This window comes from Euprymna scolopes, chromosome 24 (genome assembly GCF_053919585.1).
Source record: "Euprymna scolopes isolate OS-2025 chromosome 24, ASM5391958v1, whole genome shotgun sequence".
NCBI lineage: Eukaryota > Metazoa > Mollusca > Cephalopoda > Sepiida > Sepiolidae > Euprymna > Euprymna scolopes.
This window is the reverse complement of record NC_136505.1, coordinates 15,075,428-15,100,058: the sequence shown is the minus strand read 5'-3', so window position 1 is coordinate 15,100,058 and position 24,631 is coordinate 15,075,428. Positions and strand designations below refer to the sequence as shown.

General features: G+C 28.1%; 1 protein-coding gene across 4 annotated transcripts in view; it reads right to left on the bottom strand.

The window, feature by feature from the left end:
- The window catches only part of LOC145246601 (uncharacterized), a 172,671-nt gene that overhangs the window by 5,496 nt on the left and 142,544 nt on the right, over positions 1 to 24,631 (bottom strand). For all 4 annotated transcript variants that reach the window (XM_080108261.1, XM_080108260.1, XM_080108263.1 and 1 more), the window contains exons 6-7: positions 15,035 to 15,176; positions 9,152 to 9,316 (exon numbers count right to left, since the gene is read on the bottom strand). In XM_080108261.1, the coding sequence (XP_079964387.1) occupies positions 9,152 to 9,316; positions 15,035 to 15,176 (307 nt within the window). The remainder of the gene's footprint in view (positions 1 to 9,151; positions 9,317 to 15,034; positions 15,177 to 24,631) is intronic.

Sequence of the window (24,631 nt, the reverse complement as noted above, 5' to 3'; positions counted from 1 at the left end):
TTATGGTTCATCAATTTTATTCATTAATTTTATGGTTCATCAATTTTATTCATTAATTTTATGGTTCATCAATTTTATGGTTCATCAATTTTATGGTTCATCAATTTTATGGTTCATCAATTTTATTCATTAATTTTATGGTTCATCAATTTTATTCATTAATTTTATGGTTCATCAATTTTATGGTTCATCAATTTTATGGTTCATCAATTTTATTCATTAATTTTATTCATTAATTTTATTCATCAATTTTATGGTTCATCAATTTTATTCATTAATTTTATTCATTAATTTTATTCATTAATTTTATTCATTAATTTTATTCATCAATTTTATGGTTCATCAATTTTATGGTTCATCAATTTTATTCATCAATTTTATTCATTAATTTTATGGTTCATCAATTTTATGGTTCATCAATTTTATTCATCAATTTTATGGTTCATCAATTTTATTCATTAATTTTAGTGTTCATCAATTTTATTCATTAATTTTATGGTTCATCAATTTTATTCATTAATTTTATTCATTAATTTTATTCATCAATTTTATGGTTCATCAATTTTATTCATTAATTTTATGGTTCATCAATTTTATTCATCAATTTTATTCATTAATTTTATGGTTGATCAATTTTATGGTTCATCAATTTTATTCATCAATTTTATTCATCAATTTTATTCATCAATTTTATGGTTAATCAATTTTATTCATTAATTTTATGGTTCATCAATTTTATTCATTAATTTTATGGTTCATCAATTTTATTCATCAATTTTATTCATCAATTTTATTCATTAATTTTATGGTTCATCAATTTTATTCATCAATTTTATGGTTCATCAATTTTATTCATCAATTTTATTCATTAATTTTATTCATCAATTTTATTCATCAATTTTATTCATCAATTTTATTCATCAATTTTATTCATCAATTTTATTCATTAATTTTATGGTTCATCAATTTTATTCATCAATTTTATGGTTCATCAATTTTATTCATCAATTTTATGGTTCATCAATTTAATTCATTAATTTTATTCATTAATTTTATTCATCAATTTTATTCATCAATTTTATTCATCAATTTTATTCATCAATTTTATTCATCAATTTTATGCTTCATCAATTTTATGCTTCATCAATTTTATGCTTCATTAATTTTATTCATTAATTTTATGGTTCATCAACTTTATGCTTCAATTTTATTCATTAATTTTATTCATTAATTTTATTCATCAATTTTATTCATTAATTTTATTCATCAATTTTATTCATCAATTTTATGGTTCATCAATTTTATTCATCAATTTTATGGTTCATCAATTTTATTCATCAATTTTATGGTTCATCAATTTTATTCATCAATTTTATTCATTAATTTTATGGTTCATCAATTTTATTCATCAATTTTATTCATCAATTTTATGGTTCATCAATTTTATTCATTAATTTTATGGTTCATCAATTTTATTCATCAATTTTATGGTTCATCAATTTTATTCATCAATTTTATTCATCAATTTTATTCATTAATTTTATGGTTCATCAATTTATTCATCAATTTTATGGTTCATCAATTTTATTCATCAATTTTATTCATTAATTTTATGGTTCATCAATTTTATGCTTCATTAATTTTATTCATTAATTTTATGGTTCATCAACTTTATGCTTCAATTTTATTCATTAATTTTATTCATTAATTTTATTCATCAATTTTATTCATTAATTTTATTCATCAATTTTATTCATCAATTTTATTCATCAATTTTATGGTTCATCAATTTTATGGTTCATCAATTTTATTCATCAATTTTATTCATTAATTTTATGGTTCATCAATTTTATTCATCAATTTTATTCATCAATTTTATTCATCAATTTTATTCATCAATTTTATGGTTCATCAATTTTATTCATTAATTTTATGGTTCATCAATTTTATTCATCAATTTTATTCATCAATTTTATTCATTAATTTTATGGTTCATCAATTTTATTCATCAATTTTATTCATCAATTTTATTCATCAATTTTATTCATTAATTTTATGGTTCATCAATTTTATTCATTAATTTTATGGTTCATCAATTTTATTCATCAATTTTATTCATCAATTTTATTCATTAATTTTATGGTTCATCAATTTTATTCATCAATTTTATGGTTCATCAATTTTATTCATCAATTTTATGGTTCATCAATTTTATTCATTAATTTTATTCATTAATTTTATTCATCAATTTTATTCATCAATTTTATTCATCAATTTTATTCATCAATTTTATTCATCAATTTTATGGTTCATCAATTTTATGCTTCATTAATTTTATTCATTAATTTTATGGTTCATCAACTTTATGCTTCAATTTTATTCATTAATTTTATTCATTAATTTTATTCATCAATTTTATTCATTAATTTTATTCATCAATTTTATGGTTCATCAATTTTATTCATCAATTTTATGGTTCATCAATTTTATTCATCAATTTTATGGTTCATCAATTTTATTCATCAATTTTATTCATTAATTTTATGGTTCATCAATTTTATTCATCAATTTTATGGTTCATCAATTTTATTCATCAATTTTATTCATCAATTTTATGGTTCATCAATTTTATTCATTAATTTTATGGTTCATCAATTTTATTCATTAATTTTATGGTTCATCAATTTTATTCATCAATTTTATTCATCAATTTTATGGTTCATCAATTTTATTCATTAATTTTATGGTTCATCAATTTTATTCATCAATTTTATTCATCAATTTTATGGTTCATCAATTTTATTCATTAATTTTATGGTTCATCAATTTTATTCATTAATTTTATTCATCAATTTTATGGTTCATCAATTTTATTCATTAATTTTATGGTTCATCAATTTTATTCATCAATTTTATTCATCAATTTTATGGTTCATCAATTTTATTCATTAATTTTATGGTTCATCAATTTTATTCATTAATTTTATGGTTCATCAATTTTATTCAATAATTTTATGGTTCATCAATTTTATTCATTAATTTTATGGTTCATCAATTTTATTCATTAATTTTATGGTTCATCAATTTTATTCATTAATTTTATGGTTCATCAATTTTATTCATCAATTTTATGGTTCATCAATTTTATTCATTAATTTTATGGTTCATCAATTTTATTCATCAATTTTATTCATCAATTTTATGGTTCATCAATTTTATTCATTAATTTTATGGTTCATCAATTTTATTCATTAATTTTATTCATCAATTTTATGGTTCATCAATTTTATTCATTAATTTTATGGTTCATCAATTTTATTCATTAATTTTATGGTTCATCAATTTTATTCATTAATTTTATGGTTCATCAATTTTATTCATTAATTTTATGGTTCATCAATTTTATTCATCAATTTTATTCATCAATTTTATGGTTCATCTATTTTATTCATTAATTTTATGGTTCATCAATTTTATTCATCAATTTTATTCATCAATTTTATGGTTCATCAATTTTATTCATTAATTTTATGGTTCATCAATTTTATTCATTAATTTTATTCATCAATTTTATGGTTCATCAATTTTATTCATTAATTTTATGGTTCATCAATTTTATTCATCAATTTTATTCATCAATTTTATGGTTCATCAATTTTATTCATTAATTTTATGGTTCATCAATTTTATTCATTAATTTTATGGTTCATCAATTTTATTCATTAATTTTATGGTTCATCAATTTTATTCATTAATTTTATGGTTCATCAATTTTATTCATTAATTTTATGGTTCATCAATTTTATTCATTAATTTTATGGTTCATCAATTTTATTCATCAATTTTATGGTTCATCAATTTTATTCATTAATTTTATGGTTCATCAATTTTATTCATCAATTTTATTCATCAATTTTATGGTTCATCAATTTTATTCATTAATTTTATGGTTCATCAATTTTATTCATCAATTTTATTCATCAATTTTATGGTTCATCAATTTTATTCATTAATTTTATGGTTCATCAATTTTATTCATTAATTTTATGGTTCATCAATTTTATTCATCAATTTTATGGTTCATCAATTTTATTCATTAATTTTATGGTTCATCAATTTTATTCATCAATTTTATGGTTCATCAATTTTATTCATCAATTTTATTCATTAATTTTATGGTTCATCAATTTTATGCTTCATTAATTTTATTCATTAATTTTATGGTTCATCAACTTTATGCTTCAATTTTATTCATTAATTTTATTCATCAATTTTATTCATCAATTTTATTCATCAATTTTATGGTTCATCAATTTTATGGTTCATCAATTTTATTCATCAATTTTATTCATTAATTTTATGGTTCATCAATTTTATTCATCAATTTTATTCATCAATTTTATTCATCAATTTTATTCATCAATTTTATGGTTCATCAATTTTATTCATTAATTTTATGGTTCATCAATTTTATTCATCAATTTTATTCATCAATTTTATTCATTAATTTTATGGTTCATCAATTTTATTCATCAATTTTATTCATCAATTTTATTCATCAATTTTATGGTTCATCAATTTTATTCATTAATTTTATTCATTAATTTTATTCATCAATTTTATTCATCAATTTTATTCATTAATTTTATGGTTCATCAATTTTATTCATTAATTTTATTCATCAATTTTATTCATCAATTTTATTCATCAATTTTATTCATTAATTTTATGGTTCATCAATTTTATTCATTAATTTTATGGTTCATCAATTTTATTCATCAATTTTATTCATCAATTTTATTCATTAATTTTATGGTTCATCAATTTTATTCATCAATTTTATTCATCAATTTTATTCATCAATTTTATGGTTCATCAATTTTATTCATTAATTTTATGGTTCATCAATTTTATTCATCAATTTTATTCATCAATTTTATTCATTAATTTTATGGTTCATCAATTTTATTCATCAATTTTATTCATCAATTTTATTCATCAATTTTATGGTTCATCAATTTTATTCATTAATTTTATTCATTAATTTTATGGTTCATCAATTTTATTCATCAATTTTATTCATTAATTTTATGGTTCATCAATTTTATTCATTAATTTTATTCATCAATTTTATTCATCAATTTTATTCATCAATTTTATTCATTAATTTTATGGTTCATCAATTTTATTCATTAATTTTATGGTTCATCAATTTTATTCATCAATTTTATTCATCAATTTTATTCATTAATTTTATGGTTCATCAATTTTATTCATCAATTTTATGGTTCATCAATTTTATTCATCAATTTTATGGTTCATCAATTTTATTCATTTATTTTATTCATTAATTTTATTCATCAATTTTATTCATCAATTTTATTCATCAATTTTATGGTTCATCAATTTTATTCATCAATTTTATGGTTCATCAATTTTATGCTTCATTAATTTTATTCATTAATTTTATGGTTCATCAACTTTATGCTTCAATTTTATTCATTAATTTTATTCATTAATTTTATTCATCAATTTTAATCATTAATTTTATTCATCAATTTTATTCATCAATTTTATTCATCAATTTTATGGTTCATCAATTTTATGGTTCATCAATTTTATTCATCAATTTTATTCATTAATTTTATGGTTCATCAATTTTATTCATCAATTTTATTCATCAATTTTATTCATCAATTTTATTCATCAATTTTATGGTTCATCAATTTTATTCATTAATGTTATGGTTCATCAATTTTATTCATCAATTTTATTCATCAATTTTATTCATTAATTTTATGGTTCATCAATTTTATTCATCAATTTTATTCATCAATTTTATTCATTAATTTTATGGTTCATCAATTTTATTCATTAATTTTATGGTTCATCAATTTTATTCATCAATTTTATGGTTCATCAATTTTATTCATCAATTTTATGGTTCATCAATTTTATTCATCAATTTTATTCATTAATTTTATTCATCAATTTTATTCATCAATTTTATTCATCAATTTTATTCATTAATTTTATGGTTCATCAATTTTATTCATCAATTTTATGGTTCATCAATTTTATTCATCAATTTTATTCATTAATTTTATTCATCAATTTTATTCATCAATTTTATTCATCAATTTTATGGTTCATCAATTTTATTCATCAATTTTATGGTTCATCAATTTTATTCATAAATTTTATTCATCAATTTTATTCATCAATTTTATTCATCAATTTTATTCATCAATTTTATTCATCAATTTTATGGTTCATCAATTTTATTCATCAATTTTATTCATTAATTTTATGGTTCATCAATTTTATTCATCAATTTTATTCATTAATTTTATGGTTCATCAATTTTATTCATCAATTTTATTCATTAATTTTATGGTTCATCAATTTTATTCATCAATTTTATGGTTCATCAATTTTATTCATCAATTTTATTCATTAATTTTATTCATCAATTTTATTCATCAATTTTATTCATCAATTTTATGGTTCATCAATTTTATTCATTAATTTTATGGTTCATCAATTTTATTCATCAATTTTATGGTTCATCAATTTTATTAATCAATTTGGTTCATTAATTTTATTCATCAATTTTATTCATCAATTTTATTCATCAATTTTATTCATCAATTTTATGGTTCATCAATTTTATTCATCAATTTTATGGTTCATCAATTTTATTCATTAATTTTATTCATCAATTTTATTCATCAATTTTATTCATCAATTTTATTCATCAATTTTATTCATCAATTTTATGGTTCATCAATTTTATGCTTCATTAATTTTATTCATTAATTTTATGGTTCATCAACTTTATGCTTCAATTTTATTCATTAATTTTATTCATTAATTTTATTCATCAATTTTATTCATCAATTTTATTCATTAATTTTATTCATCAATTTTATTCATCAATTTTATTCATCAATTTTATTCATCAATTTTATGGTTTATCAATTTTATGCTTCATTAATTTTATTCATCAATTTTATGGTTCATCAACTTTATGCTTCAATTTTATTCATTAGAAATGGAATCCACATCCTATAAGTTTGTATACGTGAGAAAATTTGAAATTATTACTTTCGAAATTACAATATTCATGCACGTATGTACATTATGTTTCCCAAACTCGTCTCTACACAGAGCATGGGTCAGATATATAATCAAAATCCAATGTTTATGAAAGCAACTTTCCACTGTTTGACAAACTGGCTGATGTGAAAGTTCTGCTCACCTTTGCACCCCCTGCATATGCATCTAATCTCAGTCATGTTTTAGATGAACAAAAAGCTCTTCGTCAAAATATGGGATAAAACCTGAGCTCGCAGGCAACTGCAGCTGTCAGTAAAAACTCTGATGATCTGGATGATTGCACCGCATTCATGGATTATTTTAACACCAACATCAGCGCAGAATGATTAAGAAAAAATGTAAGTGCAGTAAAACTTATTCGTCTTGTTTCTTTAACTTTATTAAAATATATTTCTATGTATACGGGCAATAATAACACTTTCAATTGTCATTAGCTGTGATAGCGTGGGTGTTACACTTCACTTTAAAATAAACGCCAAACAAATATCTGTATTAGTTCCTAAAATACATGGGTTACAAAGTCGCGAAATTCGAACCCATTTTCTGATGCTTTTTAAAAGTGGCACTTAGTACCATATAACTCTAAGGGCCTCATATATAGTCTTGAAAGATTGTCAACTTACAAAACTATGTATAAAATGACATATATATATATATATATATATATATATATATATATATATATATATATAAAAAAAAGTGAACGTGTTTGTTTGTGTGTGTGTGTACATTTCCCTATGCAATAACTCTGTCAATTTTCAGTCTACAGACTCCAAATATGATATACAGTGTACTGAGATTTGGGAAAATCTTTGATCCGTTTTCGGACAGAAATTTGGCTGTTAAGGGGTAAAAGTTCAATGATTTGACCTTTGAGAACTCTACCAAACTCCTCCAACAATTTTGGGTCTAAACACTTTAAATTTTAGGTATAGGTTCCTTGGACATGGATCTAACTTAATAATTTAATTTGAACCCCAAACAAATATTAAGGGGTCATAATAGGGGTCAAAGTTTTAAAAAATTGACCGCTTCTTTTTTTTTTTGCTCAACATACACCTCCAAACATCTGGGCAACGCCGGGTTGAAATGCTAGTATATCTATAAAAGTGAAATTGTTTCTGTATGTGTGTGTGCATATACATGTGTGTGTGTGCGTACATTTTCCTGCCAAATTACTCTGTCAATTTTCAGTGTACAGACTCGAGATTTGACATAAGAGGTACTGAGATTTGGGAAAATCTTTTTAATCGGTTTACAGCCAGAAATTTGGCTGTCAAGGGGTCAAAGTTCAACGATTTGACCTTTGAAAACTGTACCAAATTCCTCAGCCAATTTTGAGTCTAAACACTTGAAATTTTAGATGTAGGTTACTTGATAGTAAAAGACATAGATCAAGCTTTTTAATTTGCTTTGAGCCCAAAACAATAAATATTAAGGGGTCAAAATTAGGGTCAAACTTTAAAAATAAAACTTTGACCTCTGCGGTGTCTATCAAATTACTCAGACAATTTTTGTCTAAACATTTGAAATTTTATATAAAGTGTATTCAAATGTAGGGCAAGCTTTTTAATTGCTTTTTGGCTACCAAGGGGTTAAAGTTCAAAAGATTTGACCTTTGCAGTCTCTAGCAAACTATTCAGCCAATATTAGGTCTAACATTTGAAATTTTACATATAGGGTATTCAGACATGCAGCAAGTTTTTTAATCAGTTTTGGGCGAAAATTTGGCTGCCAAGAGGTCATAGTTGAAAGAGTTGATCTTTGCAGACTCTACCAAACTCCTTTGCCAATTTTGGGTCTAAACACTTGAAATTTTAGATGTAGGTTACCTGGACATGACTCAAATTTATTAATATGTATATACATATGCACATACAGTTATGAACAGTACATAGGGCCCAAGCAAAGCCGGGATGAACTGCTAGTATATTATATATATATATATATATATATATATATATGTGTGTGTGTGTGTGTGTGTGTGTATGTACTACAAATGATATTTTGCTGTGAATGGCAATGGATTTACCTGAACATATTGACAATGCCCCAATCAGGAAGGTCTGTATCACCCCATTCCAATTCAATTCCAAAGTTCTTTGAGAATGGCCAATGGCAATTGTCTCGAATTAGCACCAGAATATTCTTCACGTGATACTGCTCGAATAATCGACGGACAGTAAATAAAGCAAACCTGTAAAACCAAGAGAAAAGAGAATTATATGTGAGAGTCCCTATTCAATCTTCCCACTCGCCAATAAGAGGAGAGTTATATACAAGTCAATTTTTAATGTGGGTAGTATAGCAATAAAAAGGGGGAATAACTCTAAATAAAGTTAGAGTTATCATCCTTTATCGATCCTTGAAAAGACTAGAGAGTTCTCGAAGGAAAGTCAAGCAAAATGGCAACATCTCCGGACATTCAATATCGTCTGTAAATAATTTCATGTTTCTGCTATGAATAATAAAATGTGCTAAAATACAATGATATTTGCTATTATATAAATAAAATGTGCTAAAATACAATGATACTTGCTATTATATAAATAAAATGTGCTAAAATACAAGTACTTGCTATTATAATATCCAATGATCCTGACATCCCATTTCTTAAAACACAACAGTGGGGAAGATCAAAAAAGTGTGATACTACTGACGTTCCCCACCCCTCAAGCTTATAAGCATAGCAAAGGTATTGGAAGTGAGCCTAGTAGAAGAATAATGGAGAAAAAGTTGTTCACTAAGCAACACAAAAGAAATCTGAAATAGGATTGTTAATCAAGATGTGACAGTGATTTTTTTTATTTTTTTTTTATTCAATTTTCACCCCAAACAAGGCACAGTGCCACTTTGAAGCAGGGGGCTACTATTAGGGACTTAATTAGCGGGGTCATTAACAAGGGAGAAGAGTAGAAAGATGTTTGTTAATATTACACTTGAACTTCTGCATATCATTGCAGTTGGGAAAGCAGAATCCCGGAAGGGAGTTCCAAAGACCCGCAGTTCTGGGGAAGAAACTATTGGAGTAAAAGGCTTTCTTGCACCTAGGGATCTCCACTGTAAAGGGATGAGACTTAGTAGCTTGTCGGGTTTGTCGGGGGTAGTTACGTCGGGGAGGTACAAGTGTTTGCAGTTCGTCAGAGCAGTCACCATTAAAGTATTTGTAGAACAGGCAAAGGGATGCAACATCTCGTCGATGGGACAGAGGCTGAAGCCTAGATGACAGTTCAGGACCTATCAGGTTGGCGACTCTCTTTTGAACCCTGTCCAGGAGCGAGAGACAAGCAGCAGATGCACCAGCCCAGATGTGACAATAGTACTCCATACATGGGCGAATGGTTGCCTTATAGAGGTATAGGATACTGGAGACAAAGCATCGGTCAATATATTTAGAATTAGTTTGCGAATAGTTTTATGTGTTTTGTGACAATTTACGAGTGTTAGGAACAGTTTACAGAGTCTTAGTTTGTGACCTCTGAGCTGCAAACTATCCCCAACTAGCAACTGTTCTCAACGATCACCATAGAGAGTTGAGTGAGAGTAGTTGGTCTGAGCAGAACATCGCTGGCAACTAATGATGGATAACATTTGGGGTTCTTTTTTCTACACTATGTTATGGTATCTCACATATACTCAGAGCTTAAATGATTTACTTCAAGCACAATCGTAAAAGTGATCATCAAGTCATAAAAGGGGCACTCTGGATTTTTTTTTTTTTTTTTTACTTTTTTTTCATCCCAAACAAGGCATAATGCCACTTGGAATGTAAAGGGCTACTATTTGTCTAACAGGGAACTGTGGGGAGTTGCGCAATAAGACGTCTGTTCACATTACATTTAAACTTTGGCAGGTTAATACAGTCAGGGAAGCAGAGAAGGAATTCCAAAGTCTATCAGTCTGAGGGAAGAAACTATTAGAGTAGGAGAATTTCCAGCATCTAGAGACCTCAAGAATGAAGGCGTAGAATTTTGCTGGTTGTTAGATTAGTCGGGAGTATGTATGACGAGGGAGCACACATGCAAGGAGTTCATCAGAACATATTCCATTAAAGTACTTGTAAAACAGGCACAGGGATGTGACATTGTGTCAATGGGACAGGGGAGAGAGCTTGAGATTGAGGCAAAAATTAAAACTGTTCCAATCTCATAACAGCCAATTTAGCCCATTTTATCGGCTAAATTGCTTGTATTGCTCTTACAGTCGTTTTCCCTTGTACAATTAGGTTACTTTTCCTGCTCTACCTCTCATCAGACCACAACAAATTTGTATAGTAGTCAACTGCAGGAGTGTCCTTGAATATTCAGGTGTTGAACCCTGCATTTGTGTAACTAGAAATGTATGTGGTCATACCGTGATATCAGGTCTGGTTTGATACAAGTCAATTTGGGTTTTATTAGCTTTCATCAACCATCATAGGTTAGGGATCCCATAGCACTAAGCCACCTAGGTCCACTATCTTCATTTCCTTTGGTGTTTTATAATACTATCGATATCCCTCCCCCCAAAAAATATTAGGAATTAAAAAAAAAAAGGTAAAAAATGTAAAAAGAAAAAGAGGAAATATATTTATCAGTAAAACAAAAGTATAGGAAATTGTTTGCAAAGGAACACAAAAGAAAGCTAAAATGAAATTGTTAATCAAAGTGTGGCACTAACAGGAACAAAAGATTGGTTAATATATTTTAGAGTTAGATTTCAGGATGGCAATGAGTTTTGGGGTAGTTTACAATAGTTTTTGGACAGTCTTGGGTTTGCAATGGTTAAGGACAGTCTCCAGTTTTGACACAGTGAAACGCTAGTTGTGGCTCAAAGCTGATTGAAATGAGCCGAGAGCAATTGATGAACACACCCTTGACAAAAGATGTAGCTGTGAGCCTGAGCATGTTGAGAGTGATTGGTGTCACACACACACACACACATCCAGAGTGCAACTGATATTTGCAGAATGTGTTGGAGGTTTCACTGAATTGACCTGGCATTGGTTCAACTTGATTACACCTATGTAAACCTTTTGCTGAAAATGAGCTTCCAAATATCTGCATTTAACTTATCTTTTTGACAACTGAACATGTTTGTTGTTTCTTTCTGTGCAGGTGTCAGGTTCATAATTTTTATTCAAATGACCTTTTGATACATTCGATAATTATTTTATGTTGTTTCTTGCATTTATCGCCAGGGGCATCTATTTTTGTCAAAATGATTTCTTGGTGCACACAGTCATGATGTAATATGACCGTTACAAGGAAAAAAAATAAACAAAAAATCCGGGTCAGCATTTTTTTTTCTTTTTTAACAAAAATGTTAGTATGCGTTACTTTCCTATCTCGACATCACTTAAAAGTCTCTGTCATCCCTCTCTCCCAGTGTACACTTTTCTTCCTCTTCCAACCACATGCCAGTCACAGCCAGCCCATTCTCATCCTCAACTTTACATGTTCATTTTCTTCAACATCGACTTTCTTTCTCCTGACCACATGGTGCATTTTTTCTCCTTTTTCTTCTCACATACACTTCCTAATTTGCATATGTGCGTGTTTCGGCTATTGCTGCTAATCTCTTTGCAAGCCAGCCATCCTTTGCTGTTGCTAATATTTTCTAACATGTTTATATGCACTATGTTACAATGATATTTAACAACATTTTTATTCCCCAATTATCAGCTAACTTTATATTCCTGAGAATCGATAGACAGTTGTTCCTTAGTCAATATTTTTTTTGAGGCACCATATATATGCAGGACCAATTTCATATTGTGCCACATAACATTATGGCCTTTTCGGAGGAGATATGTAACAATTTGTGTATATCATGTAGTTCTTCCTCCATAAATAAATTTGCCACTGTCTTTTGGAATGATGATAATAATAATAATAGTAATAATAATAATAACTATAATAATAATAACAATTAAATACATAGAACTGGCCAAAGAGATTAAAGGGATCTGGAAGATGAAAAAAGTCAAGATAACACCATTAATAGTATGAATGCTAGGAGCAATACCAGAAAACTTTGAAAACAGGGGAGAAATTGGAATCAGAGGGATGGCTGAGAAGATACAATGGATAACAATAATGAAAACTGCATAAATATTAAGAAAAACCCTTGAATGTGAGTATATCCTATCCACCACCAAGTACAATAGCAATCTGTAACTCTAGGAGATAAGCCATGGTCAGGTCATTGTAGTTAGTTGCTGGCTTCATTAATTTGCACAACAATTTTACCTAGATAGATATTGTCCAGTCTGAGTCAGTTACATTTAGTAAATAATTCTGGTTTCGGTTTCATCTCAATCAAGTGATCAATTCAATGACAGTAAATTTACATTGCCCCTCCAATAAAACTCCTTTTGGTAATATCACGTTAAGTTATCGAATGGATATAAACTACTAAGCAAAGCCTTTTGATAGCTTTCCTTATGTTGTTTGCATGTCACACATTGTTGGGTTAGTCCATTTTATGAGCCATGTTGCCAGTTTTGAGTCTTACAGTCATCCCCCATACAGGTTGTCCCAAAATGAACCATTCTGAAATATAAATTAATATCAAAATTGATTGTGGGATACCCATTTTTGCTAATGTCTGGACGCATACCTGATGCATTATCTTGACATGAAAAGAAAAACAGGGACGATAACTCTTGATTTCGGTATCAAGAATTACTTCCCTTTACATTTTTTTTTTTTTTTTTTTTTTTTACACAGTGATCACCACTTATCAAGGCCCGGAAGCCACTCAGGGATAAGGGTTATTGCAAGTACATTAAGTTAGTGAGGAGATTTGCTGAAGTGTTTACTTAAGGGGGCGGTTCATTAGGAATTTGTTAACATTGGACTTGAAGACATTCAAGTTGTAGTCCGGAAGGAAGCAGGCAGACGGAACAGAGTTCCACAGGCGTGCAGTTCTAAGAAAGAAGCTTTGTTCATGGAATCCGCGTTTTGATTTAGGCACAGATATAGAGTGGGGGAAATTTTTCACAGTGGATTCAGCTAGACGGGTGTTTTTCGTGAAAGATTGGCGAGGGGGGACCAGAGATTGGAGTTCAGACGAGTATCTGCCATGGAAATAACGATAAAACAAGGACAGGCTCGCAAAGTCTCTTCTGTGGGAGAGAGGTTGCAGGGTAGAGAAAAGGGCATCCCCCACTAAGCCACGAAATCTATTTTGTACTCTGTCAAGGCAGGATAGGCTGTTTTTAGCAGCTCCTGCCCAGATATGGCAACAGTATTCCATCCTTGGACGTACTTGGCTTTTATATAGATAGAGAATTGCATCAGTAGTGAGATATCTTCTGGAGCGGTAGAAGGATCCCACCATCTTTCCAGCAACCTTGGCAACAAATTTGATGTACGTGTTCCATTTCAGATCAGGAGTAAAGGTCAAACCCAGAAGCTTGTCAAAACACAGAGCCTCACCCAGACGAGAGCCATCCATCACAATTGATGCCAGCTGGGGATCAGAGCGTTGATGATGATACAATTATCTCTGTGTTGAATGTAAATTAAGTGATAAATCTTTATTTCTATTATTATTTAAAAGTTTCTTTCACATGCAAGCACAAACAGTCGATTTATTGTTTCATTTTAAAAAGCTAAATTTTCAATATCGTAACATCTGTCATCATGGATCAATAACATGTTAGCTTACAAAGTTAACTTTTGCAAGTTCGTGTCCACCACGTGGTATTTTTTGTTCTTTTTTCTTTCTTCTATCTTTTAAGATTCTCAACTTTCTTATGCGCGTCCATTATGTTGCATTTTTTTTTAATAACTCAATAAGATGCCACCCAAGTCCCGTTTTCTTTGTTTTTTTTTTTATTTAATCGTATTTTATGCTTTTATGACCGGGCAATGCTAGGTGGTCCCTTCCCTAGTTCTATCTAAAAAAGAGAAATAAAAAACAGACAAACCTTTCAGGTCCCAGAGCATCTTTGTGACACAAATCAACACCAATGGTCAGGAAATACTCGAGGACTTTTGAACTCTCAGACTTTAAAGCTACTTGAATCGCTGTGTAATTGTGGTCATCTCGAAGACGTAAAGATGCACCCGCTAAAGCAAAAAATTATACAAATTATTATAACAAAAACTATGGTATTCAAACTAATTAAAACAATAATTACTAAAAAACCAAGACATTAAAACTATCAATCAACGATATTCATAGTATTACAAAAACTGTGATAATACTGACAAATCAACATTAGTGTAAGAGAGAACTTATATAATTCTGTCTCTTAGAATAGAAGCTTGATGCATCACTAAATCATTCACAACAGAAATCAATTATACAGGGTGACCCAAAAAAAAAACAAAAGCTAACTGGAGGCCATCTAGAACATATGCTGTAGAACGAAGAAAAAAAGGCCAAGGACCCTAGTGTTTTGATGTGATGTTTTGAATATAATAAACTAGTTATGACCAAAGTTTCATTTCATTCGGACAAAACACGAAGAAATGGGGCCTAATTAGAGTTGGGACCCGTTTTTTGGGGGTCACCCTGTACATTATTTAATTATTGGAATTCCTTTGAGATGAACAATTTGCATATTTTATTTATTTATTTACGGATTATTATCCCCATCTTTATATTTGTTTCACAACGTTTCAGCCTTCGTCAGATACAGTTAAAAGATTCAGCATTCCTATCCCGTCGCGGTTAACAACCTGACAAAGGCCACAGGAATAGTTGGCTGAAACGTCTTTAAACAACAAATATAAAGATGAGGATAATAGTCCACAAATAAAAAAATATATATACAAGTTACTCATCTCAAAAGAATTCCAATAATTAAAATCGGATCCGACAATGGAAGATCACAAAACAAAAAACTTGGATTTAAAAGACCAAAAAATCCAACCTTGATCGCCTTTGGGACCTGTGGCGCAGTGGATAGAAATGTTGAATCTCTACGGTTCCAAGTGAGTATTGTCTGAAGATAGCGGTTTCAATCCTACCCAAAGCCGGCCAGAGGATTAGTTGGCCAAAACATGGTGAGACGACAACAACTACGGAAGGCAGTAACTACTGAAGATGCAGTTAAAAGATTCAGCATTCCTATCCCGTCATGGTTAACAATCTGACGAAGGCCAGAGGAGGAGTTGGCCAAAACGTTGTGAAGCAACAACAACTATGAAGATGAGGATAACAGTCCACAAATAAATAAATAAAACAAGAAATCAATTTTTTTTTTTATTACTCTTCTCTACCCAGCTCGAGATACTGTCCCATCACCAAAATGATGCAGCGTTGTGCTTGTTCTACAAGCACTTTAATAGACATGTCTTCCAACGAATTTGCTGACCTTGTTTTCTGCCTACTACCCTTGATAAACATGACAATCAGAAAAATCCTGTCCCTTCATTGTTGAGCTTCCAAAATGCCAAAAGCCTTTCTATTCTAATAGGTTTTTTTTCTTCCTCCATCCTTCCAGTGGAAGTCTAATTAGTGTTCTTTCCATTCTCCGTGACTAGCCACTTACCACTGATTCCTTGTTGGCAGTAACCATTGGTCTTCACTGGAATTTGTGTTGCAATAAGCCTCCCCAAGGTCCCAGTCCTCTTTGCACTCATCCAGCAGAGGTCTGACTAGAGCTTTATCTCCTCAGTCTTTCCACCCTCCTCATTTGGTGTAGTGCCAGTTTATGGTGACATACATGCAAAAAAAAAAAGGGGGGGGGCAAAATGCAAGGCAGCATTACACAATTATACCATTTCAGTTTTCATGATTCCATGCAATGTTCCTTTGTGCTTTACAGCTGTAACTGTTTCTGTGTCCAGTTTGTGTCTGTAGTTCAAGTGTGGTGTTAATCTCCACATTCAAGGGTTATCCTTAATATTTATGCAGTTCTCATTATTGCTATCCGTTAAATCTTCTCAGCCATCCCTCTGGATCCCTTTAATCTCTTTGGCCAGTTCTATGTATTTAATTGTTGTTGTTGTTGTTGTTATTATTGTTATTATTATTATTATTATTATTATTATTATCATTATTATTCAGAAGGATTGATACTTTGTATTATATAGACAACTATTCTCATTTTGCTATTTCAACTGCCCACCTTAACATCTTACATGCATCTTCTCGGACTCTGTAATCTTTACATCAAACTCGGAACTTATACTGAACCTTTTATTTAATCCAAGAGGGTAAATTGTTCTTATTCCGCCAGACATTTTTATTATCATTATTTATCTTTAGTTAGGGAAGGGAGGTGAAACGAAAAGAAATCAATAGAAATGGGAAAAAGCAGGAGCAGATATCAAAAACAGTTATGTGAGAGACAATGAAATAGCAAGATATAAGATTTGAAATAATTGCATATTTATTCCTAATAAATAAACTTTAAATTAAACAATAAAATATTCAATATTTGGATTTAGTGAAGTTATAAAACCTCTCATCGGACATAGAATGGGAAAGTTCAGCAAATAAGGGAGATAACTCTTTAAAAATTTATTTAGAGTTATTTCCCTTGTATCAGTAATACTCTTTTTCGTTGTGTTTAGTTAAGAAAAAATAACATGGCATTTGCAGTAATGCAGTACTAATCAACGTATTAGAAAAATTCTGATACACCTAGCGCCACTAGGTGTATCAGAATTTTTGTAGGAATTTTTGACACCCCTAACACGAAACTGCGAATAAAATATCAAAAAAACTCGTAATTTCTCTGTTAAAAGTGGGTTATTTATTTTCTTTATGGATTATACTCTCAAAATAAACTATTAAAGTTGTTTAAAAAGTAATAGAAATATTATTTTTTTTATTTTTTAAAAAACAGTTATGGAATTAATTGATTTTACGAGTTCAGTATTTTTCAATTTTTAAACTTTAACAATCTATCAAAATTTTTCTATTGATTCAATTTTTACGATATTTTCAGGGTCAATGTGAAATTTTATGCTCTTTCCAATAAACCGAATATAATATTTTAGGCAAACGTTTTTTTTTTAATTCACGCCCCCCCCATTTTCAAATTTCTATTAAAAAGTAAATAATTAATTTACTCACCAAAATTTTATATATCACAAATTGAAGATAAACCATCAATAAATAATATATTCAAATTTAAAACAAAAAAGTAGTGTTTTTTTAGAAATTTACCTGTAAAGTCTAAAGTTTAAAACCTTGGTTTTTGTTTTTTGTTTTTGTTTTTTTTTTGTTTTGTTTTTTTTAAATGAAACCTTGGTCCTTGCTCCTTTAATTGAAAAAAAAAATTAGGGCTTGAATTACATTTTTCGAGGAGTTATGAGTTTGGTAAAGACAGGGATGGAATTATTCAATATTTTTCACGAAATTTCTGGCACACCTATTGTAGCACTACGAAAACGGGAGTGGTACCATTAAAACGAGCGACCGTTTATGCTGTAGAATTTATTTTCTACATAGTCACCATCATTCTCAACACACTTTTGCCAAGAATACACTGATGAATCTGCTTCTGATGCACGTCCATGACAAAAATTGCTTTCTTAGAGTCTCACACCATCCATATCTTCCATAGACAGATGAAACTTTCAGGTCATGAATGCATAAGTTCAGTCATCATAACAATGCAATTTGCAATTCCCATCTGATCCATTCGAGCGGAACAAAAAACAGGAGGCATTACTTATTGAACGGTCCTCATATATCATTTTCAACAATAAAAAAACGGTTGTCATGTGACAGCCATCCTATTTGCAATTTTTTACTCAAGTTTTTTTTTAATATTTACTTTATGATTTTTAAATTTTTTTAGAGGAGAATTCGTTATTCATATTTGGATTCTTTGGTCCTCATCTTGTGTGTTATTTTCATAACGTTACGTTCGATGTAACCTCCGACATTCTTCAGGTTTATCTTGTCCAACACATTCAAGTTGAACTCAGGAATTTGTATAGAAGCCCTTATTTAATCAATGAGAGTAAATTTCTCTCATTCAATCAGCCAAGGAATTCACAATCATATTTTTAATGTCATCTGCACTGAGCATTTTTAGATGAGGATTCGTTATTTATATTTTTTTTTAGATGAGGATTCGTTATTTATATTTTTTTTTAGATGAGGATTCGTTATTTATATTTTTTTTGATGAGGATTCGTTATTTATATTTTTTTTAGATGAGGATTCGTTATTTATATTTTTTTTAGATGAGGATTCGTTATTTATATTTTTTTTTAGATGAGGATTCGTTATTTATATTTTTTTTAGATGAGGATTCGTTATTTATATTTTTTTTTAGATGAGGATTCGTTATTTATATTTTTTTTTAGATGAGGATTCGTTATTTATATTTTTTTTTAGATGAGGATTCGTTATTTATATTTTTTTTAGATGAGGATTCGTTATTTATATTTTTTTTAGATGAGGATTCGTTATTTATATTTTTTTTAGATGAGGATTCGTTATTTATATTTTTTTTTAGATGAGGATTCGTTATTTATATTTTTTTTAGACGAGGATTCGTTATTTATATTTTTTTTTAGATGAGGATTCGTTATTTATATTTTTTTAGATGAGGATTCGTTATTTATATTTTTTTTAGATGAGGATTCGTTATTTATATTTTTTTTTAGATGAGGATTCGTCATTTATATTTTTTTTTAGATGAGGATTCGTTATTTATATTTTTTTTTTGATGAGGATTCGTTATTTATATTTTTTTTTTTATGAGGATTCGTTATTTATATTTTTTTTTAGATGAGGATTCGTTATTTATATTTTTTTTTAGATGAGGATTCGTCATTTATATTTTTTTTTAGATGAGGATTCGTTATTTATATTTTTTTTTAGATGAGGATTCGTTATTTATATTTTTTTTTTAGATGAGGATTCGTTATTTATATTTTTTTTAGATGAGGATTCGTTATTTATATTTTTTTTTAGATGAGGATTCGTTATTTATATTTTTTTTTAGATGAGGATTCGTTATTTATATTTTTTTTTAGATGAGGATTCGTTATTTATATTTTTTTTAGATGAGGATTCGTTATTTATATTTTTTTTTAGATGAGGATTCGTTATTTATATTTTTTTTAGATGAGGATTCGTCATTTATATTTTTTTTTAGATGAGGATTCGTTATTTATATTTTTTTTTAGATGAGGATTCGTCATTTATATTTTTTTTTAGATGAGGATTCGTTATTTATATTTTTTTTTTGATGAGGATTCGTTATTTATATTTTTTTTTTGATGAGGATTCGTTATTTATATTTTTTTTTAGATGAGGATTCGTTATTTATATTTTTTTTTAGATGAGGATTCGTCATTTATATTTTTTTTTAGATGAGGATTCGTTATTTATATTTTTTTTTAGATGAGGATTCGTTATTTATATTTTTTTTTTAGATGAGGATTCGTTATTTATATTTTTTTTAGATGAGGATTCGTTATTTATATTTTTTTTGATGAGGATTCGTTATTTATATTTTTTTTAGATGAGGATTCGTCATTTATATTTTTTTTTAGATGAGGATTCGTTATTTATATTTTTTTTAGATGAGGATTCGTTATTTATAATTTTTTTTAGATGAGGATTCGTTATTTATATTTTTTTAGATGAGGATTCGTTATTTATATTTTTTTAGATGAGGATTCGTTATTTATATTTTTTTTTAGATGAGGATTCGTTATTTATATTTTTTTAGATGAGGATTCGTTATTTATATTTTTTTTAGATGAGGATTCGTTATTTATATTTTTTTTTAGATGAGGATTCGTTATTTATATTTTTTTTTAGATGAGGATTCGTTATTTATATTTTTTTTAGATGAGGATTCGTTATTTATATTTTTTTTAGATGAGGATTCGTTATTTATATTTTTTTTAGATGAGGATTCGTTATTTATATTTTTTTTAGATGAGGATTCGTTATTTATATTTTTTTTTTGATGAGGATTCGTTATTTATATTTTTTTTTAGATGAGGATTCGTTATTTATATTTTTTTTTAGATGAGGATTCGTTATTTATATTTTTTTTGATGAGGATTCGTTATTTATATTTTTTTTAGATGAGGATTCGTTATTTATATTTTTTTTTAGATGAGGATTCGTTATTTATATTTTTTTTTAGATGAGGATTCGTTATTTATATTTTTTTTAGATGAGGATTCGTCATTTATATTTTTTTTTAGATGAGGATTCGTTATTTATATTTTTTTTTAGATGAGGATTCGTTATTTATATTTTTTTTTTGATGAGGATTCGTTATTTATATTTTTTTTTAGATGAGGATTCGTTATTTATATTTTTTTTTAGATGAGGATTCGTCATTTATATTTTTTTTTAGATGAGGATTCGTTATTTATATTTTTTTTTAGATGAGGATTCGTTATTTATATTTTTTTTTTAGATGAGGATTCGTTATTTATATTTTTTTTTTAGATGAGGATTCGTTATTTATATTTTTTTTTTAGATGAGGATTCGTTATTTATATTTTTTTTTTAGATGAGGATTCGTTATTTATATTTTTTTTTAGATGAGGATTCGTTATTTATATTTTTTTTTAGATGAGGATTCGTTATTTATATTTTTTTTTTAGATGAGGATTCGTTATTTATATTTTTTTTTTAGATGAGGATTCGTTATTTATATTTTTTTTAGATGAGGATTCGTTATTTATATTTTTTTTTTAGATGAGGATTCGTTATTTATATTTTTTTTAGATGAGGATTCGTTATTTATATTTTTTTTAGATGAGGATTCGTTATTTATATTTTTTTTAGATGAGGATTCGTTATTTATATTTTTTTTTTAGATGAGGATTCGTTATTTATATTTTTTTTGATGAGGATTCGTTATTTATATTTTTTTTAGATGAGGATTCGTCATTTATATTTTTTTTTAGATGAGGATTCGTTATTTATATTTTTTTTAGATGAGGATTCGTTATTTATATTTTTTTTTAGATGAGGATTCGTTATTTATATTTTTTTTTAGATGAGGATTCGTTATTTATATTTTTTTTGATGAGGATTCGTTATTTATATTTTTTTTAGATGAGGATTCGTTATTTATATTTTTTTTTTTAGATGAGGATTCGTTATTTATATTTTTTTTAGATGAGGATTCGTTATTTATATTTTTTTTAGATGAGGATTCGTTATTTATATTTTTTTTAGATGAGGATTCGTTATTTATATTTTTTTTAGATGAGGATTCGTTATTTATATTTTTTTTTTGATGAGGATTCGTTATTTATATTTTTTTTTAGATGAGGATTCGTTATTTATATTTTTTTTTAGATGAGGATTCGTTATTTATATTTTTTTAGATGAGGATTCGTTATTTATATTTTTTTTAGATGAGGATTCGTCATTTATATTATTTGGATTCTTTGAACTACTGTTTTCATTTTTAGTGTTATTTTCACAATGTTACATTCGATGTAACCTCCAATATTCTTCAGGTTTATCTTGTTGAACTCGGGAATCTGCATTGAATTTCGGATGGAACTCTTTACCACGGGGGTAGCTTTCTCTCGTTCTGTCAACCAAGTAGTTCACAATTGTATTTTTAGTGTTGTCCAGCATTGAACTTTCACCCCCCCCCCCAGAAGAGTGTAATTGTCAACTTAATTTTGTGATGTACTTTATCCACTACGCCACAGTGAGAACAATATTCTGAAGAATGCAAATATTTAATTTGACTTGCATTGCTATGCAGATTTACTGACACAATATCAACATAATACATCAAATAGAAAATGTATTTAACCGTAATAATTTATTTTCATCACAAAGTAAAATTGAAACATTACTTTTCAGAGGTTTTAGTGAACAAATTATTTAAAAAAAAAAAAAAAAAAATCATTTAGTTTTAGCATTTCAACTCATTCATTTGGTATTGTAACACAGTGCATATAAGAACGTGGGAAAATATCAGTAGCAGCAAAGGATAGCTGGCTTGCAAAGTCATTAGCAGCAGTAGCCAAAAAAAGTGCATATGAAAAATTAGGAAGTGTGCTCGAGAAGAAAAAGGAAAAAAGAAAAAAATGCACCACGTGGTTGGAGAAACAAAGTCGACATTGAAGAAAATAAATGTGTAAAGTCAAAGATGAAAAATGGCTGGCTAATGCCGGCATGAGGACGGAAGAAAGAGAAACACGTGCTAGGTTAAATGACCTGTGACAGTGAGAGACTTTTTAATTGGTGTCGAGACGAGAGAGTAAGAGTAAGAAATGCTTTTATTAAAAAAGAAAAAATGCTGACTCGAATTTATTTTTGTTTATGTGTTCTTTTGTGACCGTACCCGTATTACAGTATAATGGTTAGAGTGTTCACTTATGTGCTGGGAGATCAGGGTTCAATCCTCAATCAAGTCAGACCAAAACATAAAAAAAAATGGTACTCGATATCCTCTTACTAAACATTCAACATCATAAATCCTGGTAAAGGATTATCATCCTAACTCTAACACATTGGTGTAATACCTAATAAAAAGAGAGCCTTTGGGTCGCCCTCGACTATGGTTGACCTGTTTACTAATCCATGTTGATAAATAATTTTTGATGGGTGGAGTTCTGGACAAGCACCCTAAGAAAGCTCTATATACTCCAACAAAACCGAAATTTGAGAATATTTATTAATTGACATCTAATTACTACTGACTCATTTGAATGATGGTAAGTGTGTTTGCTAATCGGCCAAGAGACCAGGGTTCAATCCTTTGTTGAGTCATGGCAAAAATAAAAAAATAAAAAATGGTACTTTATGCGACTTGCATTATAAGGTGACGATCAAGGATACGTAGCACTTCTCCCCTACATGTAGGTGAGGTAACGAAAGGGGAGCCTTTGCGTCGTCCTTGACTAAAGTCAACCCCTCTACTTATGACAAATGAAATGCATGTTGGTAAATAAAAGAAAGAAAATAACACGCTTTGTGTGAATGCGTAGATCTGTCATACACATCATACTCTACTAAGGCCAATCATTTTTTTTTTCTTACCAGTTTGTTCAAGCTGGGAATGGGGCATCCTACCGGATGTCAAACATTCACCTGCTAACTCAGATATTCCAACCAAGAGATTTTTTTAAAGATTTTGACTGTCCATTTGAGTGTAAATGTTTGAATCTTTCTTGCACTTGGTTCACCGGGTATATTTGTCAGGTAGTTTGTTTTTTTTTAATTCTTTTTCTCTTGAGTCCAGTTGTTCCTATAATTACTGGAATCATGGGGATTTTTCTAAGATTCTAGTTTATTTTCATGTTGTACATAAGACGTTGGTATTTCGTTATTTTTTCCTTTTAACCTCTGTTGAACTCAGAACCAGTCAAGTATGAAACTATATAGACATGTATTTTCAACTGCAGAGCAACACACGTTTTCATTTGCTCAATATCAGAAGTTTTACTGCCTATCAGTATTGTTCACTGACGATTAATGCTGTTATATATGGCATAATCACGTCGGCACAACGATTCTCATTGGATAACTGAAGTTAAGCAACATTGAGCATGGTCAGTATCAGATGGGTGACCATTTTGAAATACCAGGTGCTGTATACAGGAGGACGTCG